Genomic DNA, 22,380 nt, shown 5'->3' on the forward strand with positions numbered 1-22,380 from the left:
GCTCCCCGCCTTGCTTCACCAAGAATTGAAAATTCTACCATTTCATGATCACTGAGCCCAAGACGACCTCCAACCTTTACATCCCCCACAAGACCTTCTCTGTTAACAAACAGTAGGTCCAGTAGGGCACTTCCCCTAGTTGGTTCGTTCACCAGCTGTGTGAGGAAATACTTATTCCTATAACAACCAAGGTCAGTTAACTTTGTTACTTGCCCCGTTGGAGGGTCAGAAGCAGAAAAATGTAGAGGGGTCGCACCTGTGGGGAGGAGTGGAAAGGACAGGTGACCCAAAACTGACCAACAGGGTATTCCATCCCATCTGCCTCACGCTCAGTATAAAAGCTGAGGGATCAAAGGGTCAGCCTCTTTCTTCAATGGCCGACGTCCAAGGAGCACTCTGTCTGTTCGTCTGCCTTTGATCCCGATCTTGAATCCAGATATGGAATCCAGTTCCTGTCCATCACTGAATCCACTCTGGGACTTTCCTAGTACCAGTACTGTCATCATGGGAGCTTGATACGGTTTTGTATATATTTCATTAGTTTCTTTTTATTTTATTATTAACATTTCATTAAAGTAGTTCAGTTCCTTCTAAACTCATAAGTCTCTTTTTCACCTCTGCCTCTCTCTTTGAAGAGGAGTAGGGGGGAACATCTGTTGCTTGCCCAATGGCCGGTTCAGCCTAAACCACGACACTTGGGATGTATTACAGATGAGAGGTGTCCTGAAAAACAAACATAAACTAATCCAAAAATAAAGGTGACACTGCTTCCTGTTCCTATCAATTCTTCATTGCTTGCACTATGAAAGCACACAGAACCTCTCTAATCATGGGCCAAAACCTCACTGCACTTAGTGTTATACCAACTCAAAGCAATAATATTCAGTACCTCTAATAATTTTTGATCAAGCCTACCTGTATTTCTGCAATACTGGCTCTTTTGAGTGGCAAGACTATAGATGTCTGTTTCTGCAGTGATTTACAAAGTGTTGACAAATAGTAAATAAAGTACAGTTCCTCTCTTGCTACATTCCCTGTATGCTCCTATGCTTCAGATGTTTTCCATTTTAAACAGAAAAAACAGATGTTTTGGCACAGTATTAATTTACTCAGATTTCACATTCAGATTGAACCTGAATTGTTAAGATAAGTACAGTATTTCAAATGAATGTTGCAAGCATCAGCCCATAACAGAGCTAATAACAAGTTCCTTCCTCACCTTTTAAAGATGACATTATTGGTTCCCTCCTTCTGAACAGCTATATAGAAGAGCTGAGCACAGAATTTCCTGATGTTCTCTTAAACTGTTTTTGCTATTTGATTATTTCAAGTCAGTTCTGACAGAATGGTCCCTTCTTGCTTAAGTGCTGCTGACAGGACGGGTTAATTTTTCTCCAAATAAATTATAAAAAAAAAAAACCAGCAACCCTTAAATCTGTTTAGTGCAGAAGCCCTCTGATTTTGGGTTGGTATTTTGTGAAAGCTTTAATACAGTTTGATTGCTGATTCTGTCATTCTTCGACGTCTGTGCTCTTAACTCTTAGAGAAGACTTAAATGATATTCCTGTATGCTAAAGCACATTACAAGCATACTACCTTCTAGTTCATTCAGTTTGATCTCAAACAGCTACCTTGAGTAAGAACTAATAGTGATATTGTCTTATACCATATGACTGTTAAATTTTAATCACGAGGTTTTCTTAGTCTGATTAAGCAATTAAACTGCTTAACTGAAAACTACAGGCAATTGATTTATATGAAGGTACTAAGAAATTCTATTTGAAGTTTAAGAACAATTCCCTACCAAAGATAACAAACACATGAAAGCTCAAATTGCAAAAGCATATTTCAGTATTAGTTGTTCTAGTATTGTTGGCTTTTTCGTTGTTTATTGATTTTACTTACTGAAGTGGTCATTCCTGGTTTCCATTGTCTAAAAATCACTAACAAAACAGGCACTCTGTTCTGCTAATGTAAATTGCAGTGCAAGTGAAGACTCTTCATACACTGTAAGTGTAACTCATCATTACTGCCTCTGCGCTTTTAGCTATAAAAATTTTCTTAAAAATGTCTAGGTTCCCTTTTTTCAGTTTGGATCATAAAGTATTTGCTGTAACAAGACAGAAGGAAAGAGGTGGAACTTTCAATGCCAAGTGATATAGGTCTGAAAGGAGTAACTGTTGCAGAAACATTTATTGTTGCTAAGGTTTGAGCAACACTGAAATGAGCAGGACTACCTGCAAGGTAAGTCACTGCTCAAAACAAATAACACCGGCAGAGTTTGCTCTACATTTGATCATTTTACTGTTGCTTTTACTCTAGGTGAGTATCAGAAAATTCACACATCTCCAGTTGAAATGAAATACTAAACACACAAAATGGTATAAGAGCCTAGCCAAGACTTCCCTAAAAAAATACCCCCAAACAAAAACAACCAACCACCCAAAAATGTATGGAAAGAGGGTTGTGTTGATCTGCATACGTAGTGCCAGGAAGCTGGGAGTTTTCTCATCAATCAGAAGTTAAGTGAACACGTTCTTTTGGCTTGAAGCAATCAAGTACATATCCACATCTCTTGTCACTAATAACATTCACTACCTGTACATACTTTCTCTGTTGCTTTGGCATCTTGCAGGGCAAAGGGCAGTACAAAAGACAGGTAAGGTAATCACAGACACATACCACTGTGCTGACTGATGAGTGCTCAGGGCAGAATTTGAAAAGATTACTTGTGGGCTCTTCCATGAAGGGAAGAAGAAGGGTAGAAGACAAAAAGGGAAACGAGGCAAGCAGAGAGTCTATATAGGGGTTTTATTTTATAAAATATTAACTAATTTCTCTTGGAAAACGAACACTTTATGATTTCGGCTTCAGTCTTGTGCCCTGTAACTCACGACCCCCATTTTATTTACAATAGCTAAGATACTTAATCTGTATCATTCCAAATCCAGAGGTTTAGGCCCAGCACTAGCTACTTGAAGTCAAAGTGATTCTTTGAAGCGTATGTGGTTTATAGAGTACAGCAAGATCTTTCTACATAGTTTTCTATATTAATGTAGAAACATTTTTATTTGTTTACATATACAGTAATACTGTATCTACTACATACTAAATAAAATGCATTATTTATTTGCATTTTCCTGTCTGATTTTCTGAAAAGGCTCATGAAATTTTAATGAAAGTGGTAAAAGCAACAGACTACGTATTAAAATTATATACAAAAAATGACCTTAAAAGAGTACTATTAACATTGCAAAGTAAAGCGCTTAGGCTTGGAGAATGCCACAGCAGAGATATCCATCATTAACTTATCTCTCTCTATGCACTCATTGTAATAGACTTTCACTTTATGTCCCAAATACTTTATGACCATTTTATTTACAAAACTCCAGCTTCCTTCTTTCAGAAAAGATCTACAAATATTTGCTTCCACATGTACAGCAATTACCCCCCTTTCTTATTCAGATATTTAATATCTGCTTGGACATCAGCATTAAACAGTCCTTCATGCATATTTCTCTGGAACACCTTATAAAGCATTAAGTTTTTAAATAAACATCACTGACATCATTTTCAGAGAAATGTGCATTTAAGAGAAATGTGAGAAATTTGTACCTCAGAGACAAGGAACTAAAACAGAAAGATGAAGATCAATTTAGATTTCCATTTTAAGATGTTTTAAGATTTTCAAGGCCTGATTCCCCTGCCCTCCACTCCCTCTTCTGAATACTTAATGTCTAGCATTTCCTGTGCTCATTGCACTATTGCCACCCACTTTGGCCTGAATACATTGAGTGCTTCTGCAAACCAGCACACATGCAGGTAAGGCACCACCAAGGTGAACACCCTACTTCCTTCCATGTGGTTTAAAGACACCTCCCCGCCCCCAGCAATTCTGGGGTACAGGCACAGCTAGAAAATAATTCAAGCAGCATTTAATGGCTAGAAAACAAAAAAATGTTCATTTTTCCCTGAGATCATCTACACCACTAACATCACACCTCCAACCAGAGTATGCCACACAGCTACACATCTTACAACTTCAACAATCAACGAGGCCAGGCTTGACCCTTACACAACAGCCTGTGTTACCCTTAAGCAGATCCCTCTTTGGCTCTGAAAGTAAAGACTTTGAGAAGAACCAGCTTTTGATTATGTACATCTCACACCATCAGCAACCATTAAAACGGTCTGAGTTACCTTTGCAAGCATCCTTACAGCTAGCATTTCCCAGTTCAGACACCTTAAACCTTCAAACTTAAGTTCTTTCAATAGAGTTTGCATATACAGTTTCCTAGCTGTGGGGGCTTGGTGGTGGTTTTTTTAGTTTGTTTAGTTTTGTTTGTTTTAAAAGAAAAGCAGAGTTCTCTTTACTGCAATGCTGGCTGCCACCATGCTTTCCCATGTGGTTTCTGGATCCACTATCCTAGATCAGCACAAGCTAGTCTCCCCCTCACCTCTTCCCACACTGGCATCTTCTCACCTAGCCACATGCCCAATCTCCCATCTTCCCCCTGTCCCCAGCATCCTTTTCTAGCCACCCCCCTGCCCCGATCCCGACTGGCTTGCTATCTTCCCAGCCTCTAGCCATATATTCTTACCTTTTCCACTCCTAAATAAAAACAAATATCAGAGTTATTTTAGGAGACAGTAAAAGAACAACCTCTGTCAAAAAAAGCAAATAAAACCTACGCTTCATTTGACACTTGAATGGAAAGTTTTACTTCAAACGGCTCCGATTTCACAGAATCTGTAATGGGATGTGTCACGCATGACACTTTACAGGTGATAACACAGTGACTACTGCACACTACACCCATACGTTATACACAAAAAGAGAAAAGAAAAAGCAAACCACAAGTAAAAGAGACCAAAGATTTTTACTGAGACTTAATGATTTACCCATATTTTCTTCAGGACAGCAGAAAAAAAATGATTATAATAAATAATTTTCTCCCGTATGTTTTTTTTTTTTAATGTATTTGCTCTTCTAATATAAACTCAGACTGAGAATTATTCTTTGTAACTATTTTGTGATGTACATTTCAGTAATAAGCTGTGAGTTATTTGACGCAATGGCTGACAAAATTTATTCCTGATATAACTCATTCTTTTTTGTACCTTTAAAATTAAAACCAGTGTGCCATTTTTTTAAAAAAGAATTAAACTCTAGAAGCTTCGATCAAACAATTTTGTCATTTTGTTTCCAGAATTAAGCATCTGAGCAGATTATAAAGCAATAAAAAAATAGAGGCATCTGAATAACTGCACTATATTGGATTTCTCTTTTATAACATCTCTGTTTGTCAACAGCAGTATTACAACTGGCAACCAAAAAAACCAACCCCTTTTTTGAACACAGGAATTTATGCCAACTGCAGATAGCAACAAAAATTGTAATTACATGAAAAACCCAAACAAATCAATGCCAGATCCTCTGTTCTGATCCTACTGCACAGAGAGGCTTGAAAACTGCCGTAGCAAGTTAACTCAGGTTTTTGTTTGCAACCTTTCTAAGTGCAATCACCCTCCAGTAATGGATGCAAACTGCTAGTGCCAAGTTCTAGCTCTGCTCCATTTGTCCCTCCATTTACCAGGTCCTGACCATAGCACAGAACCGAACCGATCCCTATTTAAGCTTTCAGTGCCACAGAGTCAGGGTCTTCCTGCTATATGGCATTAAGGAAACCATCATCCTGAAATTGGGCAAATCGTAGAATTAGGGTCTGCTTCTCTCCAGTGAATCCGCTGCTTTACCCCAAGCCCGCCATTCACACTAGACAGAATGTTTCTTTCCTACTCCCTTAGGAGTAAGCAAGCAAGCAAGAGAACAGGCGAGGAAGATGGTCTCCCAGACAAAAAAACCCACTAACACTGAAACATGCTGTGCAAGCAGCTGTCTCCAGGACCTGACTATGCCCTGCCTGCTCTCCTTGCCACAAGTGACAACAGGAGAACCGTAAGCAGAACAGCAGGCAAAAGGCTCTGCACAAACTAGTACCAGAATGGCCAAAAGAACCCAATGAAGTAAAGGTTATGTAGATATAACTGTGCCAAGTCAGCTCATGTCCTGGGCTATCTGGAGGTAAAGCTTTAAGGTCACAGATTTGCTCCCCTCCCAGACAGATATCCAATCCACAAAGGTTTCTTTTTGATTTAAGAGCCAGCTTGAAGAGGAGGGAAGGATTAAAGAAAGGATTTTTACAACAGAAGGTGAAGAGCTAAAGGGGCAGGAATCAGATACAGAATAGCCTCAGTATAGGTGTCAGATTACTTGGGGGAATAAAAATAAATCAGCATTTAAGTTTCTTAAAAAAAAACAAACCAAAGAAACATAAATAAGCTTGGTCTCACGTCAACAGAGATCTTTTGTGCACTCTCAGAGTTAAGATCTCTATCATTACGCTTATTACTTGTAGACAAAAATTACATGCTTAGAAACTACACTAACCCATGCAAGACTAAATTAAGGCCAATGAGAAATTTCATCTATCAAGACATTAGGCAGAAAAAAGGGTAAACACTAGAGAAGCTGATATGTTTTGAAAGGGCAGTGTGTTGCCATTGCCTGAGGTAGGAGAAAAGTACCTGCTGGTAGTCGATGGTAACTCAAGTAAGTGTTTTCTACTCTTCTGTGAAATGCTTTTCATTTGGGTTGCCACTGGTTATACAGAAAAACTCTCCCACTCTGCTCTCAGGTCAGAAAAAAGCATTTCAGTGGGACACTTAATTAGGAATGATATTCTGGGTACTTTTGGAGTGCTGTGTAGCTAAGTGCTAAGTAGTATTGCTGTATTGAAAGACTCACTAAAAATAGTGCTGTTTCATGAGACATACAAATAGCAATGTAATTCTTTTCTTCAGAGTTAATTTCTGAACCGTACTGCTCTGCACAGTTTTTATTACGCAAAGATGTGTATTAATAAATAGCACCAGCAACCCATTTTATATAATAAAACCTTATTTCAAATGTTATGGAAGGCAAACACTGTACACGATACTATTCCAGAAGTGAGCTGGACTAGAAATATCAATTACTGGTAGCTACCTTCAAAATCCTTCTTATTGACATGGCAACATGATGGGACTTCAAAATAAAAAATGAAGGAGAAGAATCACTCAAAGTGTAGAATTATAAATGCTTCCCTGTCTATATTCAAGCCTCAGAAGGTAATGTAACTGGCAAATACATAGTATTACAAAATTAAAATAAAAAACACACCTCAAAACCAAAGACAAACAAACAAAAAACCCAAACAAAACCACAACAGTTAAATCTTCTGTGGGGCTACATCATTTTGAACTTTCAGACAACTAGTTTAAAAAAAGAAAAGTGTCCCCTTCCCCTCTTCAGCCAGTAGCTCATTTAGTTCAGTGCTCTTCTTTCTATGTCTCTTACACCATACTCCAAAATGTAAGTTAGAGGGCCAGATGTATTATCTGGGAAGCTTTCCAAATTCATTAACTCCTTGGCACCAATGACTTCAGGATAGCCACTGCCAGCACTGAATATTATGCCCAGCAAAAACCCAGCTCCTGGAGGGAAAGGATTAATAAAATGAGGCATTCGGCAGTGGCTGTTGGTCTCTTTGGTCACAACAAGCATCTAAAAGAACCACAGTAGCTGCCAGGACTGATCACAGCCAAATTTTCAGTACCTAGTACTCTGAAGGTCTTTCCCGAACATCTGCAGATCATTCACCACAAAGCCTGAACAACGCGCAGATACTGCTTGAAGGAATACGAAACCACTAGTCAGAGAAAAGACTGGCAGGAAGGCAGTGACTCCAGTTCTAACTGCAGAGGGTGGTAAATGTTACCCAGGGGCTTTAGAATCACGTGGGCACTTACTCCTCAATTACACAAGATGCAGTCTGAAGCAACTCATTTTGCTTCCTGAAAGGGATGCAGTCTGGCTGTCACCAGCTAAAGGGCTGCTGACCAGAGAGCCTTGCAAAGCCCTAGAAATGCAGGAGACCTGATGGATCCAGTTGCTGTTTTCAGCTTTCTTCTTAGGGCCAAGGGGGGAGTTCCATGAAGGAAACCAGGTTACCATCAGTCATGCAGGCACTTTCATGAGCCATCTGTTTGGGCACCATCACCAGAGAGGCCCTCTGATTTAGAGATCAACATACAGCAAGAAGTCCCCAGGATTTAAAACATTAAACTTGTTTTGCTGGCTGCTGTGCCTTACTTGGAATCTCCACAGTTGCAATAAAAAGCACACCAAATTCTTTACAGTCTTCAAACTTATTGTTTCTTATTCTTTGATTAGGGTTAATACCAGCTTTCTTGTTGGTTAACATTTTGCCATCTCTAATCACTTCAAACTTAGAAATGATTCTTACTGGGTATGATATTCCAGGATCCAGAGACGCCAAAATCTCAAGTCCTAATAACCACTTATGCAGAATTGTAGTATCTATTATCCTGTGTGAAATTCTGTACTAATGCAGTTACACTGCTTCTGGTTTCAGAGAAAGCTTTATTTCTGCCTGATATAGCGCTCCTCATATAGATACATCCACCATATTTACAAGCACTCCTACCCTCATGTCAGAGACAACCTGGAACACAGGGCAGAAGGAATCTCCAGCTCAGAGCAGAAACTTTCAGCAAAGACATGAAATGCGGCAGGCTCGGCACAGACAGTCACAGGGAAAAGTATCACCAGGTCTCAGGAAGTGAACGCATGCCCCAAACAGCCTACAACTGATAACTCATGCCAGCACCGCACCACTTCACTATAGAATTTCAGCTTGCAACAGATACAGATGTCTGCAGGCACGGCTCCCCTTCAGTCCACCGCAAGCTGACACAGACAACGGACTTACCAGAGAAAGATAATCACTTATTTCAAATACTAGCAGGCCTTATTAGTGGATGCAGTCATTACAACTATTAAAAGTCTGCACTTCATGTCATTTCATACTACTTAAATGTTCTGTGGTTTTTAACACTCTCTTGACATGCCTCACTGAATTCTGCACAGAACAATATTCAGCAATACTGACCAGGGGGAGAAATAGCAACTATGAAGTGTGAACATGAAAACACTCCCCGCCCAAGCTTTAGTTAATATAACAATATGCCCAGAATTACTTCAGGAAATTAAAGAGGAAAAACAAGGAGGTAGAAGAAATATGAATGCATGAGTATCTTGGCTGGAAAAAATTCTGGAGTGTTGGATTTTTTTTCTTCCTAGTCACTTCTTCCCTATCATAAGGCAGCTGTAACATTGGGTAACTGCTGAGCATGAAATTCCCAGGTCACATTAAACGAAGTTCCTGCTCTTTTCTCTGCTCCTGGAGCGAAGAATACTGCCCAAGGGAAAAGGCTGTTGGTTTGCAATCCCTGGATGCCAACAATTCATACTGGATAATGCATAATTTCCACATTGCTGAGATGTGATGGAAAAGAAGTAAATCTATCACCTCTATTGTTTATCTTTGAAGGCTGTAGTTTGGATATCTGCCAGACCAGGCCTTCTCTGAGAAAAGACCATCATTACTGCCATGTAGACTTTCCGCTCCAATTTTACCCACATAAAAAATTCCTGACACCCAGAATAACTCTCCAGCATCTTGCTCTAATAAACTTAATGTTGCAGCTTTAGCAGGCATTTCCCTTGCTATGCATTCACAGGAGTTCTCTGATAGTTCCTATCTGTAGGAACTCTCAAGTTTCCTTTCATGGGGGTCATATTGAAATATCTAACTTTGGTACCCTTGTAGGGCACAAGTTTTCTTCACGGAGAAGTCCAAGCTGTTCAGGATTTTTGGGTAGATGTACATGCACTTTTGTTCTTAAAGTGGGAACGTGTAAAGGGCTTTGCTGTTGAAACTAGGGTTATTTTACTACACTTTCGTAATACAGAAAATTCACATTTGCTGGGTAAGACAGAGTGAAACAAAAGCTCCTGCTCAACTTATGTTTTTAGAGGGTCATTCAGCAGCTTTCTGTGACCAGCTGGATTGAAAGAAAACCTATCCAGTGCCTGTGGTTCTTAAGGAAAATTTTCCTCCTTTCTGTCTGAGCTGCCTGTTCACTCCATCTGGCACGTACAAAAGCTTCTCCTGGCTTGTCACTCAGCTGCTCCCAAGGACTGCTTGGTCTTCTATCACTCCTTAGGACAGGACCAGCCCAAAGAAAGCTAAAAGATAGCCACAGCACTTTAACAGCAAGTAACATCACAAGTCAGAAATACACAAAACCAAGTTTCACTGGCCGTTAAACAAACCTCTCAGAAACTCACTTTCAGTTTAGTCTTCAGGACAAGAAATAGAGACTCAAACTTGCTCCCCCACTTCCTTTCTTTCAGCACAAAGACATCTCTGAAGATCTGCAAATCTCCTTTCATCCATGCTTTCTCCTTCAGATGTGTGTCTCTACCCACTCCACCCCAGTCAACTTCCTTCAGCTGAGGCTGATCCCAGGATCAAAAACTGTCAGTTACAAAATCATTCTTCTTTTCTCCTAAACTTCCTTTTCCTTGCTCCCTTGGCTAAAACAGAATACTACTCTTCTTTTTGTAGAATTATTTTTTTCTGCTAGGTTAGTTCCCCACGACAGCTCATCAAGGCATTATAAGAATCATAACGTTGGCATAGACAGAAAGGGGGCAGAAACATGTGGGTGGGCATTTATGAATACAAGGGTATCATGGGATCCTCTTCAGGATACAGGGAAACATAAAATCAGCTGTGCTATGTTATAAAACCTCAATCACAGATCCCTGAATTTGCATCCATGCTGCAGCTGGTCTACATTCAGCTCTGCTCTAGACCCTAAATCTCACACAAGAACATTGAGGGAAACGGGTTTCTCCTGCAAGTTTGTTACTGTTCTCGGCAGATCAGATCTACTCACTTTAATGACTATAGTTCAAAGAAAGATCAATGGGCATTGCTCTGCCATATCTTAATACAATACACACTAAGAGTCAGTCACAGAACACAAAGAATTCATAAAATCAAAGTGAATAGGTGATTTAAGAGAAGATTCTTGCAATTCAAGGATGAGACAGCAGGGATGTTCTTCTTCAGTTTGCAGAGGTTTATTGCTATTTTTTATTTCCTGCTCCTGCAGGGAATTTTATCGATGTGATTTTATCATGACAAGTAATCAGTAATTTTATCCATGACAAGTAAAATAGCCTTGGAAAAAATAAATAAATAAAAAAAAAAATCAATGTAAGTTTGGCATTTGAATTTAACAAGGATATGGTTTGACATGGCAGATAAGGTGATTTAATAGACAGCTGCCTCTGAAAGCCACTATTTTCATGTCCATCCACTTCCCGAGTTTCCCTTCTACTGGCACGCAGGCTTGTCTCTCTCAAATGAGGGGTTCAAGAAGATAAGCCTAGCCCTATTCACTTCTGTCTTTCTTGGTTTAGTTTTTGGGTAATTTAGGTCAACCACATCACCAGCTAAGCTGTGGGACCGGAATAAAAGAAGTAATGGGAAGCAGGCAGCTGCGAGTAGGAGGTAAGGACTAGGAGGACTAAGACTGCCTCTTTTGGCAGCAGCAAGCTTTTAGATCAACATTGTAACATCAAACCACACCCTCAAGTGAGGGATTTTTATCAACAGATGACTTTCTCAGGACCTAACAAAAAAGGGGTCACAACAATCATCATCACACAACTAATAAAGTCTTCAAAAACAAGAAAAGAAAGCTGTCAAATGAATAGTTACAGCTGGTGAATTACTGGGGGCACACAATTATTCTCGTCCGGATGAAAACGAGAGCTCGTTTCCCTCCACAGAGAAGAACCATCTAACTAGGTTATCCGTGAGAGCTGTTTATCAGCCACATAGCCTTGGCAGGCAAGGGGGACTGTAAAGACTGCCAGTCTGGCATTCAGAAGAAATTTGGACCAACAAACTGCTTTTCACTCAAATTCAACAATACAACAAGTTCTCTTAATTCAGAATAATTGTTTGAAGTAGAGGAACTGATAAGTGTCCAGCCTTCCTGTTTCTGAGTCAGTGAAAAATCAAACTTCTCATGCAGAAATACATACAATTGGGGGGGGGGGGGGGGAAGAGAGAGATTGCTGTATCTGTCCCATTTTTAATAGCCTCTTAAAAATAACCAATACTTGGATTGTCCAGTTTGAGTTTCTCTTGTTAAAAAAAACCAAAAAAACAACTTGATGAGTTCTAATTTTGTTTTCATCTTGTTTCTATACACTTCCCTATCTCTGACAGGTTAAACTACATGAAGTTCCAACAGACAAACGAAAGTTTTTCCAACTAAACAGTCACACTTTATATTTAGCACTCTAAAACCTAGATGAAATTAAAAGAGCATTTTTCTCAATGCTAATTCTTAAGAGTCAGCTCATGAAAGCTGGAGGCTCAGGATTTATTCCTACAGACTTCGACCATTAAGACATGAAAAAATCCTGGAGCCCAGCAGTTCAATATTGTGCTGTCCTGTCCTATAGGCTTGGTCACAGCATGGTTTTGGTTCTTGTGCAACTATGCAGCATTAAACAAGCACTGCCACCACTCACAGCTCTAACCAATGTAGATGGTTAGAACAATCTATAACATAGAAACCATTACATATATTTTAAAAAAAAAAACAACAAACCTTAAAAAATTAAGTCCACTAAAAAAAGGGTAGTAAAGTCATACTGGCATAGAGTACTAACTAAATTAATGCATCATCCTAGTTTCACCAGACAAGCTGTGTTTGAAAGATAAAAAAAAACAACAGCAGGCAGAGATTCAATGAAAGCTAAGCATTTTAACTTTTGGACTAGAAATCCTTATAAACCCTAACAATATAATAGATTCAATGTAACATCTTTGACTTTAGACCTTACCAAACGTAAGTATAGAAGAAAGCATTAACTCTGTAAGTGACCTGCAGGAAAAATGAATCTTATTTTCTGTTTCTTGGCTGCATGAGTCGATACAGATTCTCAGATGACACAATTTCTTTGGAACTATATGGTCAAAGGAATGACCATGAGAATCATAATCAAAGTTGATAATAATAATAGCAACAACAATATTAATAATGCCACCACCGTGAGAAAAGAATCATCCAGGGAGAGAAGCCCAAAGTGAAGGTAACAGTAAAAGAATGAAAATCTTGCAAAAATATTCCCAGCAACAAAGCATCAAACTTAACCCATAGCTTAACAATTCAAAGCTTAAAGAAGCATGGGTTACGAGTAACAAGGTGTACTGAAGCATCACAGAAAGATACTTACATTTGGTTTTGTGTCAGTCAAACTGAAATAGCCCCAAGCACCACACTGGCTGAATTTAAGGGAAAATCACATTGCACAGCTTCCAGCACCACCAGAGTTTGCTTGCCTCCAGTACCCAAGCCAAGATACGTAGGTTAGGTTAGGCTGCATCGCTCTTGCTAAGGTATACTGCAGTCTGCAAAGTAGGCAATTCCTCTTCACGCTTGTAAGAATGATTGACATAGCCAAGTATTATGCTCTTATTATCAAAGAGAAATAAAATGAACTAAGATCAACCTTTTTCTCCTCTCACAAATGCAAAGACAAGTGTCAGATTGTATATGTCACATGCTTTCAGTCAGATAGTGGCAAGGTCCTTGTTTGGACAGGTACTTCACTTGCATACGCCAGGCAGCTCAGCCATTTACACAAGTCTTTTCAACTGTGGATCTAGTTACTATATAAATCCTTATGAACTCAGTACTAAACCCAATGCCCCCTTTGAAAAGCTCAGCTTTAATAACATCTACAGCAGTGAGAAGGCTTGTTTAATAAAATTATGAGATCTGATATGAGGAGAGGAGAACACCACTTCTCTACGCACCTCTTCAACATAATTGTGTTACCTGCAAATCAAAAGCAAAACAGAAGCCAAACTTGCTGCAATGGCTCAAACAAGCCCAGCAGCATCCACTAAGCTTTCTATAGTCCTTCCTAACCCCACTATTAACCCCCAACAAAATCCTTGATTAAAAAAAGCCTTTTGTGCTACATAAGCATATATAAACCACTGAATTTTGCTGGTGTTCCAATAGCTCAACCTTTGCACAATTCCTCCAGTAAAAAAAATAAAATCCTCTCCAGTTTTGTCTGCCCTTTCAAGTCTGAATTCCAATTGCAGCAATAAGCTTAGCCTAGCTATTACTCACACTTTTACCAGAACAAACTTTAACACAAACTTTAACACTCTGTCTGCACCAGACCCTATTTTGACCCTGCACCAGGCTCTACTTTGTCATTGCAAAAAACTAAGCTGGAGTTCTTAAAATCATAGTTTATGTTTATGCCTGCAAATTTAGCAGTGGCTGGGCACACCTGAGTTTACTAGAATGTCATCATCTACACACTGGAAGTGTTGTAACAGCTCTTCTGCTCTCACAAACATGTCCTAGAAATGGTTCAGGAGTTAGGATATACCAGGCACAGCTTCCAGAGGCAACCTGCAGCCATCTTACAATAGAGGCTCAGAGCACATATGGGAGATCATCCTGTGCCGCTCAACTTTAAAGCCAAAGGGGACATTCAGCTTACACTTGTATAGATGAAACCTGAGCATCTCATAGACTTATTTCACCTACCAATGCAAAAATGACTTTCGCAATAGGCTGGAGAGCCTTTCCTGAAGGTAATGACGAAGCTTAATCTGTTGCACTTCCCATAGCCTATTCCAGTGGGTCATACAAAACCTACCAACAAGCCTAACTTTTCAACCACTCCTGTGTCCTAAACCGTAGCCTTAACCCTCATCCTAGCCATACGAAACCTCAGTAAATTTATGTAATGCAGAATACATCCTGGCATTAAAGGATGCAGAGATACACCAAGACCTTTAACCTACCTTATTCCAAACTATCTCCAGTCCCATCTGAATCCTAGTTTAACCACAACTCAAAGTTTAGTCCTTTTAAACTCCTAGTTTACCCACGCACAAAGCAATACAGACCGGAGGTCTACTAGACACGTCAGCACTCATGCCTCATCAAAGCCCTAATCTTGTAGGACTTAGCTGTACGCCTACCTCTTCAAGCCTTCTTTCCCAGAACACTAATCCTACCTGCAGGCTGAAGAGTAATCTGGTAACTGCACTGTCAGCAAAATTAACAGTAAGGGTCCTGGTTTCAGTGGCCAGTCCAGCCCAAACCACGACAACGGGGCAGAACTTGACCAGCAGCATCCTTCAAACTATCCCAAACTAGGCCTTTTCCTACTCAGGTCCTAACCCTATCTCTTGTCATATAACATTAATTCAAATTCAGCTTGGTAACAGAGCTACCCTTGTATCATTCAATCTTGCCAGTACTAATCCATAGCCCAAGTCACATGTTCTCTATATAGCAGCCAGCAAGAAAATAAGATCTTCAACTCATCTTGTATCAAAACTGTCTTGAAACATAACCCCAGCCAAAAGCATGGTCTAGTGACATTAAAATAAAAATAGAAAAGCTTTTTTGCCCATTTTGCTAATTAATATGTCAGAGCTCATAAAGACAGACTCATCAGCTTTTCTCCAGCACTGCATCATCTGAAAGAGCTGTGTCAGCAGAGACCTCACAGCAGACAGTCAATACATACTAAAAGTGCTCTAAGCAGTAAATCAGAACACAAGAAAAGAATTTCAGAAAAAAATAAAAATAGCTGTGAAGATTTCAGTACTCGATTTCAATATTTGATATATATCAGGTTATATATGATGTACAACAGTCTTGCCCTTCCTTATGAAGAGCATCCTCCTGGCTGTCCTGGAAACGCTTTTCTAAAAATCTAAGCGTTCATGAAAAACTGAGCTAAAGTTTGCTGATTCTTCATCGTTGTGAATTTTCAGGGATCCTCTCTGCTTTACAGTAGAGACACCACTTGCCTGCTTCCCATTCTCATTGCTGGAATTGAGTTTAGGGAATGCGGACACACCATTGCTGAGCACACACAGAGCTTACAGAGGACAAAATCCTCCTTAGAGGATTCAGAGCAGATGCCTTACACACACACACACTCTGAAATATGGTCTTTTCCAGAATGGGCGGAGCAGGCTGCATCAATACTGCACTCCAGTGCTTTTGCCAGTAGTATTGTGGAAAACATTTGCAACGCTAAGAACACCTGTAAGCACTGCAGGAATCTTCCATCTGGCAGGATGACAGACAGGCCAGCTATGAGAACCAGATTTCACAGATGCATTTCTGTGACAGTGAAACACAGGAACAAGTCTCCAGCCATCTTCCCATAGAACGTGCTTATAAGCTTAGGATGTGTCCAGATATGTTTCTAAAAATCAAATCTACTTTTTAAGGAAAAAAAGGAACTGCTGTTTGTGGGTGCAATATGTAAAAAGACAGAAAGGTGGGGCTACAGCTACAGATCCTTCTAATGCCTTGGTCTTCTGCAGAATTGTGATAAAGCTTTTTGAAATGAATACATGCTACTAACTCCTGCTGCTGCTCAGTAACATGTAATATGCGAGGGATACAGTAGCTGTACCAGAAGCTGAGACTAAATGCCTGAAGAGCCACTGCCCCAGAAGGAATAGAAAGGATATTTCCCTAGAGAGAATTACTCAACTGTGTATTTCATAGAACAAGTCATGTTGAAGGAGAGAAGGGATAATTGCACTGATTGTTAGTAGGTGATAATTAATTCTGTAGAGAAATATGTTTAATTTCCTGAAGTCTAGAATAGAATGGAAACTCTTCATTCTGGAATGAGAAAATAGCGGTGTTTTGCTCCCAGCACAAGAAGCTGCAATGTCTCCCTTAACATGTTCTTAAAAAAGGAACCTATAAGGAAGGCAGCACAATGAACAATGTTAAAACAAGAGTTCTGTGAGGTGACTGAATACCAGCAAGATGCATATATGATATATAATTCCAAAAAGCATACAGTAAAAAGGGACCAGAGAAAAGGAACATCATGTTCTTGAACAAACCTTTAAAATAAATATTTGAATGGAACAATGAGAAAACTGAAACTGCTGCTTGATTTCCCTTTACGAAGGGTTAGGAAATGGAACAGGGAGAGGGGAGAAACATTTTTCAACAGTAATTGAACTGTATTTAAATTGGACAGAACCAAGAAAAATCATTTACGCTCCAAGCTTCTCAGAAGTTAGCTACTTCCTTTTATTCTGAAGGGGGGAAAAAAGAAATAACCTTTAGGATCTTTGTATCCATTCCTTAGGTGATCTGTTGACCACTGATTTTAGTCTAGGATAAAAGGTACATGTAAGAGGTCTATGAAGGATAAGTAAAGCAAATAAGCCCAAGTTCAATAAGCGTGGGTCCACATTTTCATATAAAATTCGTAGGTGTCTTCAAATAGAAAAATTTTCAAAGCCATGGTTTTCAAGAATCTGGAGAAGTGTGCAGAAGAAAGATCAAATGCTGCTAAAAGTGATATTATAAAGCTTAACGTACCTATAACAACAGATTGCCAAAGAGTTATGATCTCACCAGGTTTCCTTCCAATATTCTTTGATAGCAGTGAATTCCACTGATCTTTGGAAAACTGCATGATCTTGCAATGTTTGTAGTCATTTTTCTGCACAGGAAAAAACTCAAGGGCAACACCCGTAGCTTCTTCAAGTTGACAAGATCATTTCTTTGAAGCTTTCACATTCCCAAAACAAAAAGTTGAAAGAATTTTTTCTCCCCAGGAGTGATAATGTTACAAGACATATGAACTACCCCTTGATTCAGAAAGAGAATCCAAGAAGTTCACAGACTTAGGAAAGACGCCAGAAAAATTTAAAAAGAATTTGTCTGCGAAGTTCAGGAAGAGGTCTTCAGATAAGGAAAATCCACCACAGAGAACTAAAGAAGGACACCCAGTTGCACAGAGAGGGAATACCATAAACAATCAGGAATCTCACAGTTGACCTGCCTTTACATTAATTCAGCTTTTTAGTTCTATCAAAGGAGTGGAAAAAGGCAACGTGCAATGCACTACAAAGTGTCAGAAAACCTCGAAGTTTCAGGCTGCCATCAGAAGAGATTGCTGAATAACTTGAGTTTTCTAGAAAGTTTAAGGTTTCTTATGGCAGCTTATTCATGCCTTGTGAAAAATTACAATCTTAGGTGACATTTCCTTGAAAGTTCTTGTAATACAAGAACTGCAAGTTGTACAATACCACGGTGTGGTTTATGGAACTTATAAGCCCATAGTGCTGTCATTACTGTACCTACTTACTTTATTAAATATTTTTTTTTCTTACTATGGCCTAAAAAGTTTAAAAAAATATATAGTTCTACTGCGCAAGCATAAAGAATGTCAAAGCTTTTCCTTTCTTTTTTTAAATCTGTATAATTTTTTTTAGTGTTATCTTCAATATTCCTGGTAATGGAAGTGGAACGCATAGCAAAAAGAAAAAGTAAGAAATATTTATATTTTTCAAAATATATATTGTTTAAGTCTCCACACTCTACAAGACAAGTGGCACTTACCCTTATTTGAAAGGGTATCTTCTTCAGTTTACACCACCTGTACTGGAAAAAAGGTTACAGCTCTTCCTGCAGATGACTCAGCTACGTACACTGCCTGGCAAAGAACAATCCCTAATTCATCATCGTACAACTTGGAGTCAGTGCATACAAAGTAGTGCCTTAATTTGCAACTCTCTTAGTCACCATGGTTTCTGTTAGCTGATTTCATTTACTGCCCACACTACTTTCAAGTTGCTGACTTTTCCTCCAAAATAGGGGAACAGCTTACCCGACTTGTGTCCGGCCAACAAACCAACTTTGCTTTCATCTGCCACTGGAGGAATAAAAGAAAAGACACAAAGATCAGAAACTTATTTAAATTCACAAGCCTTTGAAACACTGTCAAATTATTTCCGACACATAGCATCCTGAATCTTTAAATTATAATAATTTGTAAAAAGCCTTTTTTTACCTAATCCACCCGGGGTGCTTCAAAGTCCAAGTATCTGAATGAAAGCCCACTGAAACCAATAAAAGGACTACCAGCAGCCCTTGTGGGTTACAGATCAGGACCTCAGCACTTACACACTCAAAACTGAGTTGTCAGAAGATAAATTGCATTTGTAAATAACTCAACTTGCCAGACAAATCACAGGGGATAGGAGAGTTGTAACATTTTCAGATCAAAAACGTCAATTGGTCGAAAGAATCTAGATGTGGAAACCTTCCCATCTGCAAGACACCTCACTGACTCACAGGACCCTCTGCAGACAATTAGGTGTCCCCAGAACTGATCTTCTGGAAGACCTATGCTTTTTTCTATGTTATGATTTATTTTATCCATAAACCATACCTTTGTAGTATTTCACAATATCTTATAAAGACAGATGTTTACAGTAGCAGGAGTTTGCAGATAGACTAGTGGTAGAGCAAATTCCGAATCTAACAAAAAATGTAATTTTTCTTCAGTAACTATACTTCAGTTTATTATCATATATCTCAAGAAACTAATTAAAATACTCTCCCAGAGGGCTGAGGGGAAGAACCAATCCCCATTTCTTAAAATGAATTCTATGCAAAGAAATGGTGCTAATGTAATGTTAGGGATGATAAAACAAGCACAGGAAATGAATGTTAGGGTTGAAAGCTTATCCTTCAACCCTGCCTGCCCAAGCACTCCCTTATATTATGTCTTAAAACGTGATTGCTTTATGCTATCAAAAAAAATTGTCAAGTCATACCAAAAATACTATAAATGGGAACTCTTACACAAGCTTTGCATAGTGGTCACCATAAAAAGTTTACATACAGGGTTATCTGCAACGATACAGGAATGTGCTATTTTCTACCCAGGAAAGAGCAGTGCATTACTTAGTGACATTTAGGAGCTACTACTGGGAAAATAATCACAGTAAATGTCTTCTTATATTGCCTCCCCACTTTTAGGGAAGCTTCCCCCCTCCCCCCAACCCCGAGACCAGCATCAGAGTCAAGACTGGGATTCGCAACCAGACTCATGAATCCACAAACGACCATTGTATCTCTTCTACACCTTTGTAATCTGATAGTCGTCTGATTATCAGTAAAACTGCCACAGTGTAGTTTTGTTGTGGGACATAGATCCTAATAAAGTATGACTAATACTGTATTGTGGCATTACACAGACATACTGCAAAACAAAACAGCAGCGGGGCTAGTTAAAATCAGAAGCGCAACCAAAATTCAAGTACAATTCTATACTCCTTTGTCCTTTAACCTTTCTCCCAGTTTTTTTCTAGTCCCTCGAAATGATAACTACTTACCTTCTTGCTATGCAGTTTGATCCTATAACACAAAACAACCAGACAAGGATTTGCTATAAGGATAGTTCAAACTCCTTTTCCTCCTCCCTCCCTCCGAATTTATCTCTAAGCAGAACCGTGGAAAACTTTAGTCCCAAAGGTTAGTGTTTTGACAAGTTATGATTGTGTGAAAACAAGGGATTATAATGGAAACTGATTTGCAACCTTAATTATAGCAGTCACTAATGGCAACCACTATAATATATGATAATTACTTGGAGTAGGTTATGTTACAGTACATAGGAGCTTTAAAAAAACAGATACCAAGGTTCACTGCATTTTTTAAAAACTATGCTGATGACTTGGTTTGCCTGAAACTAAGTTTTACATTATTAAAAGGGATAAATCCATTTAACTTAATCATACTTTACACACCAGCTTCACATACAAAAATTAGATTTTAATACTGGAGGGAAAAAAGGAAGAATAAAATGATTAGAAAATGAAAAATAATCTTACCAGAATACAAGGCTAGCATTATGAGTTTAAGCACACACACACAAAAATTGGGAAATGCAAAAATTAAAGTTTTATATTAAAGTTTGAGCAAAAAATATGTGCCCCTCCACAGGGAAATTTCCATTTCGTGGGATATTACGCTTAGGCAATGACTTCTGGTTTTGCCATCTTTTGTTAGACTGAACATAGGAGTAGCACAGACAAGTCCGTTGGATGAGAATCCTATTCCTTCCCTTGTTTCCTCTGGGAACAAGGAGAAGATGACGGAAAAAAGGGCTAATGTGAGATAGATACTTCATATGCCAAAGTTGAAAACTTTGTATCTGAAGATTTCATTTAGGAAGTTTATAAGATGTCCTGTTCCACAAAAGAGCATTTGAAAACACTGCTCTGCATGATGTTAAAAATTCATGCAATCATTCAGTTATGACAAAAATAGTATTTCTCTGGTTATCTTCCTTGGCTTTTGATAAAAGCAAGAGCTAAACAGAAATTTCTTTTCTAAGATTCTACTAGTGTTGGCCCATCTTTGCAGAAAGGCACCTGAAGGATTGTAAACAGAAAAAAAAATATTCTACTCTTAAAACTCAAGTAAATAAAATAATTCTAATTATTTTTTATATTGCAGCAAAGAGTAATTACATTGCAACTAACTATGAAAAATTTCAGCTCAAGAGGATCACACTTGGGAATGTGCAGTGCCAGACTGGAATATATCAGGAAAACATTCATAACAAAATTTCAAATGTAATTATTTTTATGAGGACACTAAAAATACTATATATTCTTGAGTTAAAATTGTTAAATGCAAAACATTTTTTAAAAATGCAAGCACCTAATTTCAGGACTGTAAACACAAAACTCAAACAAAAATCTGGGAAGGATCAATGCAAGGGAGTAAATACATTCACAAACAAGAAGAAACTTGTTTACTTGTAAATCAAACAAATACTTCACTTTTTGAAATGTCCCTGGAACTCCAGGAGAAGTTTTTAATGTTCATTGGTATAAAACATGCTAGTTCTTTTAAAGTAACATCTATAATTTAAGAACTGCATTTTCACCACAGAAGCCAGTTGCATATTCATTGTCAGTACTCAAAGTAATTGCTGGAATAAAAGTGACAGAAGTTCTACAGCTATTTAATAAAAACAGGGACATTTGGGGGACTAGCAAGACCACAGATTATGAACGATGGAATATTACTAAAACAAACACATCCTTCCAGCTGATAGCAAACAACCGAAACATCTTTTTTTAAACTATGCCAACCACAACAAACGGTAAGAGGACCCCAACCCTCCATGCCATGAACAATCAGATGTACTAGGAATTCCTGTGGTAATATTCTAGAGTGCTGTTTTGCTTTAAGAAAACAAGTAGTATTGCTCAGCAAAAAGCACCCAACAATGCATCCATGTTCTTCCACATAATCTTTTGATCGCCATTTCTGTACCCTACTCAAGATAACCAAGGTAGCCATTTCATTTGAATTGCATGATTTTCAGTGGTTTAGTATACAACAAGCCTTCTGTACTGCCTCAAAGTATGCATCAAAATACAGTCCAGGTTTGCTCAAAGGTCAACTAACTACTTCCTAGCTATGGTTTAGAGACGCACAAATCAATTTGGATAACCAATTTCTGTCTTTTTGCCCAGTTCAATCATTGTACCATTA

At 38.7% G+C, this 22,380-nt stretch overlaps 1 protein-coding gene across 1 annotated transcript in view; it reads right to left on the reverse strand.

The window, feature by feature from the left end:
• The window catches only part of PARD3B (par-3 family cell polarity regulator beta), a 406,080-nt gene that overhangs the window by 157,588 nt on the left and 226,112 nt on the right, over window positions 1-22,380 (reverse strand). Inside the window, exon 16 of the mRNA XM_009890252.1 lies at window positions 18,692-18,736. Within this exon, the coding sequence (XP_009888554.1) occupies window positions 18,692-18,736 (45 nt within the window). The remainder of the gene's footprint in view (window positions 1-18,691; window positions 18,737-22,380) is intronic.

The sequence above is a fragment of the Charadrius vociferus genome, unplaced genomic scaffold, assembly GCF_000708025.1.
Source record: "Charadrius vociferus isolate BGI_N301 unplaced genomic scaffold, ASM70802v2 scaffold147, whole genome shotgun sequence".
Taxonomy (NCBI): Eukaryota; Metazoa; Chordata; class Aves; order Charadriiformes; family Charadriidae; genus Charadrius; species Charadrius vociferus.